Source organism: Pleurodeles waltl, chromosome 12 (genome assembly GCF_031143425.1).
Source record: "Pleurodeles waltl isolate 20211129_DDA chromosome 12, aPleWal1.hap1.20221129, whole genome shotgun sequence".
In the NCBI taxonomy this organism is placed as follows: domain Eukaryota; kingdom Metazoa; phylum Chordata; class Amphibia; order Caudata; family Salamandridae; genus Pleurodeles; species Pleurodeles waltl.
In genome coordinates, this window is record NC_090451.1 from 513,714,583 (window position 1) to 513,731,606 (window position 17,024).

At 43.9% G+C, this 17,024-nt stretch overlaps 1 protein-coding gene across 7 annotated transcripts in view; it reads left to right on the forward strand.

The window, feature by feature from the left end:
* Positions 1-17,024, forward strand: part of KATNB1 (katanin regulatory subunit B1) — a 434,067-nt gene that overhangs the window by 106,680 nt on the left and 310,363 nt on the right. For all 7 annotated transcript variants that reach the window (XM_069217361.1, XM_069217365.1, XM_069217360.1 and 4 more), the window contains 2 exons: positions 15,730-15,880; positions 15,994-16,181. In XM_069217361.1, the coding sequence (XP_069073462.1) occupies positions 15,730-15,880; positions 15,994-16,181 (339 nt within the window). The remainder of the gene's footprint in view (positions 1-15,729; positions 15,881-15,993; positions 16,182-17,024) is intronic.

Here is a 17,024-nt window from a genome sequence, read left to right on the forward strand (position 1 = left end):
GAGAATTACAGACTGTCAGCTATCCTCCTTATAAAATGTTCCATTCCAAGGCAGTGATGAGAAAACACTCTTCGTTATGAGCCTCAGTCTTTCTTCCCCATTCTATTTATATTCCACAGTAAGAATGTGATGATTTTGTTTCACATATCTACCAAGCTTTTATTTTCCCTGAACCCTTCCGCACCATACACTTGTGAGTAAGTGTTCATTTTTTGTATATTTTGTTACTTCATATTCTAGGTGTAGAGTACTTTTTATTTCTTTTTTCTCTTTGCTTTCCACCTCGTGCAATCTATTGTTAAACTCCACCCTTCTTGTGAGCCCACTCCTGGAGAACACTCCCATATCCCCAGCTATTTCTTCAGCTTGAATAGACGTTTGGGCGAGCCCTCAATCTCCCTTTCCTGGTAGCTCTACATTCCTATTCTAATCTACTATCCTATAATGTACTGAAGTCGAATCAAATTAAATTCAAATCCTCTCAAAACCCTCAATTGGTGCCTACATACCACAACACATCGTTGCCAAAGTATTCGCCAAGCTGATACCTTGCTCTCAAATCCAGTTAGCATAGGGTCAAGTGGCTTGCCCTGCTGAATTTGCTGTATCAGGTAATTGGCATCTTCTGCGTTGCTAGTGGTATGCATTTTGTTTTACCACATAACTTTCAGGATAGCTGAAAATTTCGACAGCGCGTTTGCTCCCAACTCCTTAAGCTTCAACATCATATTCCCCATATTTTCCTTGGTTTTGTCATTTTGGGATTCAAACGATAAGGATCCAAATGGAGACTCTGTATCTCAGCTTCCAATCCTAATTGGCATGTTCCTGCAAATAGTCTATCCGTAATCAAATTTATCTCAAATTTTTTCCCGTCTTTCCTTTCCGTTCCTTCAAGATCTTTGTTCATCCGGAATGTTATTCTGCTGCGCTTCACTCTAACTTTTCCAAAGGGGCCTGGGTGGTTTTGTTTTGAGCTCTACGCTCTGCCTGCTCACGAGCATTTTTTTTTCAATATCTGCAGTGGCTTTAGACATGACCCCTTCTAATGTTATTTTTCTAGCAGGTAAGTCATCAATTGTTTTCTGATAATTTTTTACAGGAATCATGTGTGGCTGGTTATTTACTGAAATGTCAAATTTATTTTCCAACTCCCTGACGGCCCCATTAGTAATACCTTAGTTTCACATCCGACTACTTTCGTCTGTGGTATGGTACCTGCCGTGAGGGTTCCCAGGTGGAGATTGTGTACCTTCTTTCATTACTTGTACTTAGACCCAAAATGGGGGGAATGCTTGTGACTCCACTGGGAGCGTCTGCTGGACCCTCTCATTGTTATCTATTTACGTTCCTAGTTCTTGCTGAGGGGCAAAACTATTTAATGTTCCCTCCACCACCCCCTGTGGTTGCTGGATGTATCTGGGTGTTGCTGTCATCTCCATTTTCCACTGTTTTAGAGAGCAACCCTGAAGCATGAGCTCAGTGATGGGGTGGTTTTGATTGCTTAATTAATCTCTCTGATTTTCTAGCACAGGGTTTCTTGTTCATAGTGCATCCTCCTGTGCGTTTAGCTCTAGACTGCTGGAAGGCTGTATCAGTTTTAATAAGTCACCTCTGGTTATGGTTCTCTGACAGGTGGAGTCCTCTGATACTGCTCCTTGGGAACACGCCTAGGCTTGGATTAGCTTACTGACCTTAACTGATATATTTTTGAGCCTCCTTGTACCCGTCTTAGTTTTTGACCCAGTACTTGCTGAGACCCCACCCCGAGAGCCTTATTCACAATCATATGCTCAGCTCGAGAATCTTCCAGCACACCCCCTCAAGTTCTTCTTCATCTGCCAAAGAAACAAGTTGACCTAGGTTGCCTATATTCATGACACCAGATAAATCGGTTGACTCATACTGATCACACTGTACCTGCCCCCTCTTCAACAAACAGATCTTCTTTCCAGCAGCTTCTACCTTAACCAAACCACCAGTCTCCTTATCACTTAGGCAATCGCCTCTCCAACCTCCCTGCAAGAACACCCATTCATGCCCTCGAAGGGTATCCGTGTAACAGCCAGGCGACCCTTCGAACTGCTGTTGCCACTGCCACAACTCACCAGTGGCCATTCGCCGGGTCAGGCCTCAACTGGTGCATTTTTGGCTCCACTTCTCTCCCATCCAACACAAAATATACATTGGTGTGACCCACAAAAAAGGTAGGAAAGACTCAACAAAAAAAAAAAAGTGATGGGGCAGGTTCAAAGTAAGTACAACCACAGCCTTTCCGCCATCACATTGGAGAGTTAGGAGTGGGAAAGCTGATGCACTCGCGGCTACACCTCAGCCTGCTGCCATGGTCCCCTCCCTTTCATAAGTGCTTCCTTTGAAAACCTCAGATTCTTAATGCATTAATTGAAAGAACAGGGGCGCAGATGTTATGATTCTATTAGAAAAAAACTTGTCGGACAAAGAACTAAAATGTTTCTTCTCAAGGCACAACGGAGTGCGAGAAGTGACTAGTACAAATCAGTTAAGTGGGACTCTAGGGGGTCACTGTTTTTGTTGCAGGTATCATGATCAGAGACTGATGAAATGGGCAAATATGCAATAGCAGAATCGAGAGAAGGTTTGACAAGGACTGTAGGTGTGAGATGATATGGCCCCAGTTCAGACAATCTCGCCTCACGTAGAGACTTATTTGGTAGACTACTGGAATATAAGAACCCAATTATAATTTTAAAATGTTTATGAATACCACCTTAGACAGGGCTAACCCTAGGGCAGGAAAACGCTCTCCCAAAATCATTAGCAGCTTGAACCACATGCTAAAGGAGCTAGGCTTAAAGGATACTTGGAGAGAGAAGCTGGGTGATCAACAAGTTTACTCTTTTTATTGAACTCCTAGTTCTAGTTCAAGACTAGCCTACTGGTTTATGAACCAAAAACTGCTCCCTGAGGTAGGACAAGTTAAATACAGCTGTTTCAGATTATAAACCAGTGTAGCTAGAATTAGTGATTGATGAGAGGAAAACTCCACACCGGGTTAGATGGAAAATGGAGTGGAGGTTTTGACTTTATTGCTCACTTAGCAACCCTCACCAAGGAGTTATTTTCATTTATTATGGGGTAGCACCACAGACAGAGCAGTTTGAGATGCTTATAAAATATATTTAAGAGGGGCAGTGTCCATGTGGGTATGGAACTATAAGCAGGAGGAAAAGAAGGTAGAAGACCCACCGCAAATTGACTTATTCATGAAGAAAATAAGCTTTGTTACTCATCATTTGCTGATTAACAAGAAGAAATGGTGATCAAATTGCATTGCATAGGTAGGAATAAAAGGCCATTTTAGAAAGAAAGAAACAGGAGATTTAGGAAACAAGTAGCTGGGTTACCTCTAGTATGGTGGGATCACAGGTAAAATATTAGTCTGGAGCGCAAAAACACAAGAAACCTGTAACAAAATACATTCTATTAAAATGAATAAGAATGCGGAAGAACTAACACAGCTGGAAGAAGTCGTAGCTGCTTTCGAGGGGGCTTCATAAAGATTCATGTAGAAGCATGCTGACCATGGACATGTGGATTATAAGGAGGTGGCTGGACTCCCCACAGCTCCTTTGCCTATCAGAAGGAGAAAGTGAGGAGCTAGTGAAGGAAATATCCAAGAGGGAGATTTGTGAGGCCATCAGGAAGATCAACAATGGAAAGTCCACAGGGCCAGATGGGATTCCAAGAGAAGTGTGTTTGTGTGCTATCAAAGAGATCTTCCCCTTATTAAGATCACTATTTAATGACATACTGCTGAGGGCACAAGCACCGCCTGCTTCTTGGGAGGAAGCTTCCATTACAGTAATTTTAAAATAAAAACCCCAAACTGTGTGAATCGTATCACCCAATCTCCCTGCTAAATGCAGATTATAAAATCTTTGTGATTACTCTCGCAGGTAGGCCAGAAAGGTTTCATACAAGGCAGAGAGTTACAAGAGTTAGTGCAGATGTTAGTAGCCTCTGTCAATTTGCATAAAGCAATATTGGCGATATTGACTTTTTTGATGCTGCTAAGCCCTTGATCGGATGCAGTGGAATTACTTATGGGCCGGCTTGGCTAAATTTTGAGGTCCTGCGCTATTTATACAAGCGGTTGAGTCCCTTTATGCTAATACTTCAGCCAGTGTTGGTTAATGGGGTTTTAACTGAGGAAATTTAGTTTAGCAGAGGCACTAGGGAGGGATGCCAAATTAGCCCCTCTTTTTTAAACTCGTACATTGAGCCACTTGCATAGATGCAAAGGGCATTACCAGCAATTAGCCCTTTTAGGGTTCAGGGCTTCAGCAAAAAATATGATCTCTATGCAGACGATATGTATACTGCTAAAGTAAAGCAATCCCTTCATAGATTTGAAGTTTTAGCTAAAGAGTATGGGTCATTTTGAGTGTACACAATCTATCAGGGTAAGACTGAGATAATGCTCTGGAATCATGATCTGCAAAGTAGCCTGGTGAAAAAAAGAAAAAAGGTTTTTGGGAGTTAGGATCTATCCAAATGTGGATGTGATAGCAGAGAACAACTTGAAATTAGTGGTTACTGACGTTAAGTCAACCCTGAAATATGACAAAATCTGTATTTGACCTTTTTTGGCAGTCAACCTAGTAAAAATGAATGTTCTACCAAGTGTTACCTTTTTATTTAACTGCATACCATTATCGTTTGACAAAAACTCTAGCCATAAATTTCAGGGCAGCATTATTTGCTTTACATGGGCTTGTATTAGGGCCAATATATCTTGGAAGAAATTAAGCGAAAAACTCAGGAAAGCTGGCCTGCAACTTTCAGATCTGTTTTGCATGGCATTTCAGGTTAAGTCTCTTAGGTTTTTAATTAATTTCCCAGAGATGAGGTAACAACCCTGATAAAGCAAGGATATTCAGGGTATTGTTAGAGTCCCAGGGAGTAGCAAAAGGGTTCGTTCATAAGTTTAGAGATGGGAAATCCCATATTATACTACATTCACTCCTAATTGAAATTCTGCGGGTACTCTGTAATGTTTAAAGGACCGCCTCTGTGCCACACTCTATGTTGCAGGGAGAGACAGATGGGATGACTTGCTAGCATGTGCAGCATTAAAGTCATGGGAAGACTTAAAGACACTAATAATAAGTTAACTGAATGTAAGTATATACAACTACTCTCTTGGACTTCGGATGACAGGGCTGACTTTAAAGAGAGGCAGGATATTAAACTTACTCTGCAGTCTCATAGCATAACCAGGGAGATCGTCACTTGGTATGGGCTAGTATGTCAAGCAGAGAAAGAAAAAACATTGCCATCGTACAAGGCGTGGGAAGAAAGACTGCTCGATGAAGATACAGAGAAAGCCTTATGTGTCTTTTGGTATGCTTTATGACATAATGAAGGCCTCTCTGTTTAAAAGGCACCAGCTATTTACGCTGTACAGGGTATACTGGACACCATACAAATTGTCTTTAAGTTATCAGGGAGGTCAGGAGCAAGATGTAAGAAGTGTGATCAACCAAAGGCTGATGACCTGCATATGTTTTTGGAGTGTCCAAGACTGAATGTCTTTTGGGATTATGTTAGTTTATCTCTTGCTAGTCTGTTTTGATTTACCACAAATGAGGAGGGGGAGAAGAGAAAGAAAGAAGCAATTGAGGTTTTATCTAATATTATTAGCTAGATACATGATTTGTAGAAAGTGGATTGAGCCAGTGCTGCCTGACCACACTGAATGGATCGGATTGGTAAAGAAGATATGTATACAGTACATAAACAAATTGAGTTCTAATTGAAGGTAGAATTTCTTACCTCTGATGATTGATTGGTTTAATTCCCAGCTGGAATGGGGCCAATGATTACAAGACGTTATGCACTGCTGGTTAAGGTTCTGCAGAGTATGCTTGGCTGAGAACCCTTCCACAACATCGGCTATGGTGCCTTATGGCTTCATGGTTGGGGGAAATGGCTATTGCACTTAAGGTGATAAGGACAAAAAATGCACTATTTTTTCCAAAGGTAGTCTCAGAATTTCATATCAGTTAAACTATCATATTTCCTTTATTTTGTATTAATCCATTTACTCCATCTTGAGAGCATTGCTCTCACTTATTACATACCAGGAGAGTTTTACTGAGAGAAGATTGAACCAATAAGGTCTAATCAGTTATTCCCCGGTATTGAATCTTTCATTGATTCACATACTTGAATCTTCCTGTTGTCATAGTGGGAGTACCACAGTAATGAAGACAAGTAGTGCATAGAGAAGCATTGAAAGCAACATCAAAATGAAGTGACATTGTTAACCAATTCACATTGTTTTGCTAGAAGTAAAACTCAGCCAATCAGAGCACAGCTCCCTGAATGTTCTTCCCCTGCAAGGCCACCATACCTCAGATTTCTAACCGCACGTCATGTGAGAGAGATTCTACATGAGCTATGCTCAGTTCTAAAGTGCATCCAGTCAACTTCTGACATTTTTACTTTGAATTTGTTCTTCAAGCAGCAGTTATGTAACTTCTGAGTGGGTTTCTGGCTATCTGTAGGTAAATGCCTCCCTTGGCATGGTTACCCCCTAACGTTTTGCCTTTTGTTGATGCTAGTTATGATTGAAATTGTGCTCGGATCCTGCTAACCAGGCCCCAGCACCAGTGTTCTTTCCCTAAACTGTACCTTTGTTCCCACAATTGGCACAGCCCTGACACACAGATAAGTCCCTTGTAACTGGTACCCCTAGTACCAAGGGCCCTGTGGCCAGGAAAGGTCTCTAAGGGCTGCAGCATGTATTATGCCACCCTGGGGACCCCTCACTTAGCATATGCACACTGCCTCACAGCTTGTGTGTGCTGGTGGGGAAAAAATGACTAAGTCGACATAGCACTCCCTCAGAGTGCCATGCCCTCAACCCCACTGCCTGTAGTATAGGTAAGTCACCGTATAGCAGGCCTTACATCCCTAATGCAGGGTGCACTGTACCACAGGTGAGACATAGTAGCATGAGCACTATGCCCCTACAGTGACTAAGCCAAACCTTAGACATTGTAAGGGCAGGGTAGCCATAAAGAGTATATGGTCTGTGAGTCTGTCAATTACGAACTCCACAGTTCCATAATGGCTACACTGAAATCTGGGAAGTTTGGTATCAATCTTCGCAGCACAATAAATGCACACTGATGCTAGTGTGCGATTTATTGAAAAATGCACACAGAGGGAATCTTAGAGATGCCGCCATGTATACAAGTCCAAACCCCAGTGTCAGGCTGACCAGTTCCTGACAGCCTGCCACAACCAGATGGGTTTCTGGCCACATGGGGGTGAGTGCCTTTGTCACTCTGTGGCCAGGATAAAGCCTGCACTGGGTGGAGATGCATCTCACCTCTCCCTACAGGAACTGTAACACCTGGCGGTGAGCCTCAAAGGCTCATGCCTGTTGTTACAGCGCCCCAGGGCACTCCAGCTAGTGGAGATGTCTGCCCCCCAGACACAGCCCCCACTTTTGGCGGCAAGTCCGGAGGAGATAATGAGAAAAACAAGGCGGAGTCACCCACCAGTCAGGACAGCCCCTAAGGTGTCCTGAGCTGAGGTGACCCCTGCCTTAAGAAATCCTCTAACTTGGTTTTGGAGGATTCTCCCAGTAGGAATAGGGATGTGACTCCCTCCCCTCAGGGAGGAGGCACAATGAGGGTGTAGCCACCCTCCAGGACAGCACCCATTGGCTACTGCCCCAGACCGAAACATACCCCTAAATTGAATATTTAGGGGCAACCCTGAGCCCAAGAAATCAGATTCCTGCAACCTACAACAAGAAGAAGGACTGCTGACCTGAAAGCCCTGCAGAGACGACGGAGACGACAACTGATTTGGCCCCAGCCCTACCGGCCTGTCTCCAGTCTCAAAGAACCTGCACAGCGACGCATCCAGCGGGACCAGTGACCTCTGAAGACTCGGAGGACTGACCTGCACCTAAAGGACCGAGAACCTCCTGAGGACAACGGCTCTGTCCAGAAACAACAACAAAACAATCAACTTTAAAGAGACTCCAACTTCCTGCCAGAAGCGTGAGACTTCACACTCTGCACCCAACGCCCCCAGCTCGAGTTTGGAGAAACCAACACCGGAGAGAGGACCCCCAGGCGACTCCAATGACGTGGACACCCTGAATCGACCTCCCTGCACCCCCACAGCGACGCCTGCAGAGAGGATCCAGAGGCTCCCCCTGACCGCGACTGGCTGGTAACAAAGGAACCCGATGCCTGGACCAAGCACTGCACCCGCAGCCCCCAGGACCGAGAGGAACCACTTACCAGTGCAGGAGTGACCAGCAGGTGGCCCTCATCCAAGCCCAGTCGGTGGCTGGCCTGAGAAGCCCCCCATGTGCCCTGCCTGCATCGCCAGAGTGACCCCCGGGTCCCTCCATTGTTTTCAATACAAAACTCGACGCCTACTTTGTACACTGCACCCGGCTGACCCTGTGCCGCTGAGCATGTGTTTTGTGTGTGTCCCTCCCCCAGTGTTCTACAAAATCCCCCTGGTCTGATCCCTGAGGACGCAGGTACTTACCTAATGGCAGACTGGGACCGGAGCACCCCTGTTCTCCATAGGCGTCTATGTGTTTTGGGCCCTCCTTTGACCTCTGCACCTGACCGGCCCTGTGTTGCTGGTGTGGTGCCTTTGGGGTTGCCTTGAACCCCCAACGGTGGGCTGCCTATGCCCAGGAGACTGACTGTGTAAGTGCTTTACTTACCTGACAAATTAACCTTTACTTACCTCCCCCAGGAACTGTTGATTTTTACCACTGTGTCCACTTTTAAAATAGCTATTTGCCATTTTAACCAAAACTGTGTGTACTACTGTTTTAAATCAAGCTCTATGCTTACCTGTGTGAAGTGCCTTACAATTTATGTACTTACCTAAAATTTGAATCTTGTGGTTCTAAAATCAATTAAGAAAATAATATTTTTTTATAAAAATAAAAAAACTATTGGCCTGGAGTTAAGTCTTTGAGTGTCTGTTCTCATTTATTGCCTGAGTGTGTACAACAAATGCTTAACACTACCCTCTGATAAGCCTACTGCTCGACGACACTACCACAAAATAGAGCATTAGTATTATCTAACTTTGCCACTATCAACCTCTAAGGGGAACCCTTGTACTCTGTGACACTATCTCTCACTTAAAGATAGTATATACAGAGCCAACTTCCTACACTATCCATCATGTCAGAGGGGTAAAAGGAAAGACTTCTCTGATGGATACATCTATCTGTGGATTCCTCACCTTATGAATATGCCCTTTCCCCAGCCTTCAACTGAAACTTTTCTACATAAATCGCCACGAGGATGTCACAATAGCACAGCTCTGCACGCAACTCCGTCTGATATCATCAGAGCCATAAGAAGTCTTCGCTGACGTGCTGATATCAGTTCCCTTTTTTGAAAGTCTTCGAAGCGTAACCGTTTTTCTTTTTCTCTCCGTGGCGATACTCTGTATCGAAGGGAGTTTTTTTTTTTTTTTGTACTTGCTAGCAATGTCTCCTTCAAACAAGTCAGGCTTCAAGCCATGTAGGAATTGTGGAGGACAGATGTCTGTTACTAACCTGCATGTGAACAGAACATGTAACAGAACAGTTCTTTGTTCTTGAACAAAGATGTTATTTGTCGAGTGAAAAATGAAAAACGCTTTTTAAAATAATTTTTCTGAGAAAAAACTCAGAAAAACTGAGAGCTCAATGCTCCAGGATCCTCTCAGAAGAAGCCGGAAAAAAGAACTGACCCAACTGTGAACCAACTGTCACCTTTCCTTCACCCCTGAGGCATGGTGGGATACTGGAGGTGCTCAGGGTCTTAAAGGCACGGTGCCAAAGTTTTTATGGTTCTCCTGTGTTAACCTGCATGCAGCCTATTGGCTAAGAATGCTTCAGTGTTTTTCAATGCAGTTTTTTCTATTTCTTCTCTAGAGTTTGCTACTGCTCACTTCGCTAATCCTAGTTTTAGGAGCTTGGGCACATATTTATGCTCTATTGTAGTATTTAATATAAAAAAATAAATAAAAAAAACTTCATTGAAATAAAGCATTTTTAGCCTGTTTTTAACATGATAGTCTGCATGATTATTTATTACACATGTATAATATGTGTATATTTGATATATGCCCTGGGGTCCCCGCACAAGGGCGGGAATATTCAATGTTTATGACTTTGATGAGGATACCCCTGGAAGAGAACTAGGATTTACAGGTAAGTAACTTATCCTTTTGTTCCCCTCAGCTTGTGTATGGTTTGTATAAACTCAGTAAAAATAATTGAAACAGAAACATAGTTTATGCTTAGTTACTTATTTGTGTGGAAAAAATGACCCGACAAAAGGTTATGACTTATTCTGATTTAAAATTTGCAGAAAATTCCTCTAGTCATGCTTGTTCAGAATGCAGACCTGGAAGATGTTAATTCCAAAAGACAGATTGGCTGCCACAATAGTTGTTCAGGATACTTTCCTCCACATTCAATTTAAGTCAGCACACAGGAATTATCTGAAGTTTCAAGTAAAAATTCTGTCTCACCAGTTCATGTCCCATTCGTCAACCTCAAGACAAGCCTGAAAGTCTTCATCCAGTGCAGTGATCTTTAAATGTTTTGATGTCGTGCCCATAGTGAAAATAAAAAATCATCAGGGCCCTCTCCGAATTGTTCTCAATGATTCTATTAAATTGGCAATGTTTAAATATGTCTCCACTTATTTAAACATTGTAGTTAAGTTTTGAACTGTTTTAAAAATGCAATCAAATACATGATGCCAGACATACTAGTCTGGTCAGCCATGCCATACTAACATTAAAAAATATCCACAGTGTGAATATTACAAGTAAGGGTGGGAGTTTTAAAAAGTATTTGGAGTCCCTTCCCTTTTGACCCATACTCTCAGCTTGAATGTAAATGACAAAACATGTTAGTGATGGCCCATTACAGTGGTTTACTGCTGCTCATTTTTTTTTCACCTTAAAACAAAACCCTTTTATTAGCATAAGGCTTCTTTTGAGCAGAGCCTGGCGCCCCCTCCCCTGGGATCACCGGAGGCCCCCTAGGGGGGCGCACCCCCAGTTTGAAGACCCCTGATCTAGTTTTTGCCAGCAATAATACTCATTTTCGAGAACAGTGATTACTAATAAGTAATTGTAAGGAAATGCCTCCTTGGCATGGTTACCCCCTGACTTTTTGCCTTTGCTGATGCTAAGTTTTGATTTGAAAGTGTGCTGAGGCCTGCTAATCAGGCCCCAGCACCAGTGTTCTTTCCCTAACCTGTACTTTTGTTTCCACAATTGGCACACCCTGGCATCCAGGTAAGTCCCTTGTAACTGGTACCAAGGGCCCTGATGCCACGGAAGGTCTCTAAGGGCTGCAGCATATCTTATGCCACCCTGGGGACCCCTCACTCAGCACAGACACACTGCTTGCCAGCTTGTGTGTGCTAGTGGGGCTAAAAAGACTAAGTCGACGTGGCACTCCCCTCAGGGTGCCATGCCAACCTCACACTGCCTACAGGTATAGATAAGTCACCCATCTAGCAGGCCTTACAGCCCTAAGGCAGGGTGCACTATACCATAGGTGAGGGCATGAGTGCATGAGCACTGTGCCCCTACAGTGTCTAAGCAAAACCTTAGACATTGTAAGTGCAGGGTAGCCATAAGAGTACATGGTCTGGGAGTCTGTCATGCACAAACTCCACAGCACAATAATGGCTACACTGAAAACTGTGAAGTTTGGTATCAAACTTCTCAGCACAATAAATGCACACTGATGGCAGTGTACATTTTATTGTAACATACACCCAGAGGGCACCTTAGAGGTGCCCCCTGAAACCTTAACCGACTACCCGTGTAGGCTGACTGGTTTTAGCAGCCTGCCACACACCAGACATGTTGCTGGCCACATGGGGAGAGTGCCTTTGTCACTCTGTGGCTAGTAACAAAGCCTATACTGGGTGGAGATGCGTATCACCTCCCCCTGCAGGAACTGTAACACCTGGCGGTGAGCCTCAAAGGCTCACCCCCTTTGTTACAGCACCCCACGGCACTCCAGCTAGTGGAGTTGCCCGCCCCCTCCGGCCACGGCCCCACTTTTGGCGGCAAGGCCGGAGGAGATAATGAGAAAAACAAGGAGGAGTCACTGGCCAGTCAGGACAGCCCCTAAGGTGTCCTGAGCTGAGGTGACTCTGACTTTTAGAAATCCTCCATCTTGCAGATGGAGGATTCCCCCAATAGGGATAGGAATGTGCCCCCCTCCCCTCAGGGAGGAGGCACAAAGAGGGTGTAGCCACCCTGAGGGCTAGTAGCCATTGGCTACTAACCCCCCAGACCTAAACACACCCCTAAATTCTGTATTTAGAGGGCTCCCCAGAACCTAGGAACTCAGATTCCTGCAACCTAAGAAGAAGAGGACTGCTGAGCTGAAAAACCCTGCAGAGAAGACGGAGACACCAACTGCTTTGGCCCAGCTCTACCGGCCTGTCTCCCCACTTCTAAAGACACTGCTCCAGCGACGCTTTCCACAGGGACCAGCGACCTCTGAAGCCTCAGAGGACTGCCCTGCATCTAGAAGGACCAAGAACTCCTGAGGACAGCGGCTCTGTTCACCAAAGACTGCAACTTTGCAACAAAGGAGCAACTTTGAAACAACACTTGTTTCCCGCCGGAAGCGTGAGACTTGGCACTCTGCACTCAATGCCCCCGGCTTGACTTGTGGAGAACAATCACTTCAGGGAGGACTCCCCGGCGACTGCAAGACCGTGAGTAGCCAGAGTTGACACCCCTGAGCCACCACAGTGACGCCTGCAGAGGGAATCCCGAGGCTCCCCCTGACCGCGACTGCCTGCTTCAAAGACCCGACACCTGGTAAAGGCACTGCATCCGCAGCCCCCAGGACCTGAAGGATCCGACCGCCAGTGCAGGAGCGACCCCCAGGTGGCCCTCTGCCTTGCCCAGGTGGTGGCTACCCCGAGGAGCCCCCCCCCCTTGCCTGCCTGCATCGCTGAAGAGACCCCTTGGTCTCCCATTGATTTCAATTGAAAACCCGACGCTTGTTTGCACACTGCACCCGGCCGCCCCCGTGCCGCTGAGGGTGTACTTTCTGTGTCGACTTGTGTCCCCCCTGGTGCCCTACAAAACCCCCCTGGTCTGCCCTCCGAAGACGCGGGTACTTACCTGCTGGCAGACTGGAACCGGGGCACCCCCTTCTCCATTGAAGCCTATGCGTTTTGGGCACCACTTTGACCTCTGCACCTGACTGGCCCTGAGCTGCTGGTGTGGTAACTTTGGGGTTGCTCCGAACCCCCAACGGTGGGCTACCTTGGACCCACACTTGAACCCCGTAGGTGGTTTACTTACCTGCATAAACTAACAAACACTTACCTCCCCCAGGAACTGTTGAAAATTGCACTGTCTAGTTTTGAAATAGCTATATGTTATTTATGTGAAAACTGTATATTCTATTTTGCTAATTCAAAGTTCCTAAAGTACCTACCTGAAATACCTTTCATTTGAAGTATTACTTGTAAATCTTGAACCTGTGGTTCTTAAAATAAACTAAGAAAATATATTTTTCTATACAAAAACCTTTTGGCCTGGAATTGTCTCCGAGTGTGTGTTCCTCATTTATTGCCTGTGTGTGTACAACAAATGCTTAACACTACTCCTCTGATAAGCCTACTGCTCAACCACACTACCACAAAATAGAGCATTAGAATTATCTCTTTTTGCCACTATCTTACCTCTAAGGGGAACCCTTGGACTCTGTGTATACTATTCCTTACTTTGAAATAGTGCATACAGAGCCAACTTCCTACAGTAATGCTTTATTTCAGGAAGCCAAACAATGTGTTTTACGCTTACTTGTATGATTGGTTGATCATGTTTTGCACCATGGAAGCATCAAAGCAATCTCTGCAATGTGCCCTCTTTCAGTTAGCCTTTCTGTGACTTAGGCAAAGTCCCTCTATGACCCTGTCAAGAACTGTGTAGTTCTTGGAGCCATTCTGAATACTGGAGCACAAAAAACAATGTCTTTGAAGGAGATAGTTTCAACTGTGCTTCCTAGAGAAAGGAGTCATCTTTTCTTCAAAGACTGTATTTTGACATAGAGAGCAGTGCAGTTAGTTTATGCCATTATGCCTTCCTACATGTCCCTCATACCAGATTTCACATAAAACCTCTGTGAGAATGTGGGGATTCAAGCTCTGTGAAACCATTAGGAAAAGAGAGTTCAAGAATCATCAAAGCTATATACTTAACGTTAAAAGGCATGGCTTTCCAGTAGCAATACAGAGGCAAAACCATCCTCTGCAGGGCATCCTTCATCCTCAAGATACCATCTGAGAAAGATGACAGTCTAAAGGGCTTGGTCAGAAGGAGAGACATCACTGTTCGACTAAAATGGACAATGAATGTGGCAATGGGGAGGACTAATGTCGAGCCCTATCTCATGAGAAGCCTCGGTCCTAACCGTGCTCTAAGGAATAGATTATTCCTGAACAGAACAGAACACATCTCTTTGGAGAAAACACCACTGGGGCCACTCTAAGTAGAGTGCTGTTTTAAGGACAAGTGGCTTCTGAATGCAGCTGTCACCATTGCCATCTTTGAATCATCAGGCTATGCAGTGATCGACTTGTTTGCAGCATTCAACAATGCAAGTTACCCAACCTTTGCACAAAGGTTTCCAAAGCAGAAATCTATAGCAGTGCCCAAGCATTCCATTGCTGTAGAAATTGGCTACATCTCTTCTTTAATTTCTCTGTTACTGCTGCTGAAATTGTGCTATGGAAATTCGATAAGTTCAATACAGATATAATTCATTTTGTCCCTGTATGGTCTTGCCGGTTGTGGTATCTGTACTTTGCACAGTTATTTGACTTAAGAATATTGACATGATGGAGACCTACAGTTACAAGTGCAAAATCTTTTCCCAGCATTGGTGTTTTTTAAATCGCCAAACCACGACCCTCCAACCTCAGATTAATATGCACGTCATCCAACGTTCACCACTTCCAGAGGCCTAAAGAAGTTAAAATGCATATCTTACACTAATTGAGTAAATTCAAAATTAAATGAAAGAGGATCATCCTTAACCAAAAGGGGGATTTGGGCTCCATGTTATAAACTAAATGTAATATTCTAGCCTGACCTCCTAGACATCTGGGAGGAATATTTACAGGCTATGCCAACGATTCTTTGTCATTGAAAGAAACCTTTAATTCTGTTGCACAATGGATCCCTAATCCATCTCTTCTTGTCCTACCACCCAATTTTTCTTAAACATTGGTACTGTTTTCGATGTTGCTTCAGTTCCTGACGGAACGTTTGAGTTTGTGAACACTTGATCTCTTATTCTTTTTGGCGGCAATGGAACATTCTCTAATTTCTAGAGAACAAATTCCATCTGGTAAATCAGCCACATTATTACTGCTTAGAAAAGGTTTGATGAAGGAAATTTGGTTGTTTGCATCCCCTCCTGATTTAACATCTTCATCCAGAAGCCCACTAAATCAAGCACAGTATTTTGTTAGAGATTCCACAATTAAAATGACTCTATGTCCTTTCCTTTTATTTTTTTTATTTTTTTTTATGCCTCTGTATGTCCCTTGTGTGCGACTACTGTGTTGGTGTCTGAATAATCTAAAGTAATACGAAATAGTGATTCATTTTTAAATTGTTCTGTCTTTGTCACTTTTCCAGGAGTATGTTGTTTGACCCTGATGGTGGCTGCTTGTATAGTGGTTCCCAGGACAGTCTGCGAGTTTATGGATGGGAGCCAGAACGCTGCTTTGACATGGTTCCTGTGAATTGGGGCAAAGTTGCTGATATGGGCTTGTGCCTAAATCATCTGGTGAGTGCTGCCCTTCCTAATTCCACCAAGAGTAGAAAAATCCAGTGCCTAATCCTAATATGTGGCCTCAGATCTTTGTCCCATACCTCTAAGGACTTTACTTCTTTCAATAGATTGGTGTCTCCTTTGCCACTTCTGTCGCCACTACTTATAAGGTGGATCTAAACCGGGTGGTAAAAACGGCATCTGCCCGACAAGAGGTGGCCCAGGATGAACAGCCACTTTCTCATCCCACGCCCAAGGGAGCCTCGCTTCGACGTATCTATGAGAGGCCATCCACCTCCAGCAGCAAGCCACAGAGGTACGTCACAGTGAGTGAGTGTGAATGGTCCCAAACCCACCCCTCACTTTCCTTCGTCATTTGCATTCTGTCACAAATGCAAACTGTCATATCAAATGTAAGAAGCTACCTACCCTGATTTTGGATAGTACCTTTGCTGCTTGTCCCTTGTCAAATTTAATTTCATGCCACTTATGTTCCTGAATCTCGATCAGAATGGGTTAGAAGTGAGAATTCTTCTTCATGGTTGTATCTCAAGGATAAATGTAGGGGCTTGGAATTATTTTATGGTTTATTGATGTGCAGACCCTGCCTTATGTTAATGCTCCACTAACGCTTAACAGTTTCTTGTGCATGAGAGGGTAGTCCTTCTTTTATTCTAATGTATTTGAATGCAATAATTGTCTCTTCTTCATGAGATCTTTAATGATCATAATCCCCGAATAATTCTGCCTTTCCAGTGTCATTTCATATAGTAATACCTGGTTGTAAAAAATAAAAAGTTGTTTTAATAAGTGCCTGTTTCCATGTGACATTAACTGAAACTGTTTTTTTTTTATTTTCTAAAGAGACAATTTATAGGCTGAAATAAAAGAACTCATTCAACCTTTTTTAAAGTAACTTACATTAATAATGTAGTATATAATCAGTCCTCATCGGCTATGAATGACTGCATTACATCTCCCCTAATGATAAAATACAAGCTAAATACAACACAGGGTGTATTACAAGAGAGCACCAATTATGTTTATTGATTTGTAATGTCCATGGCTGCCCTCAGAAGGGCTTCAAATGCTACCAAATATGTTTACTGCAGATACCAGCGAGCAGAGCACACAGAGTTAGAAGAGCCAGGTCTTAAAT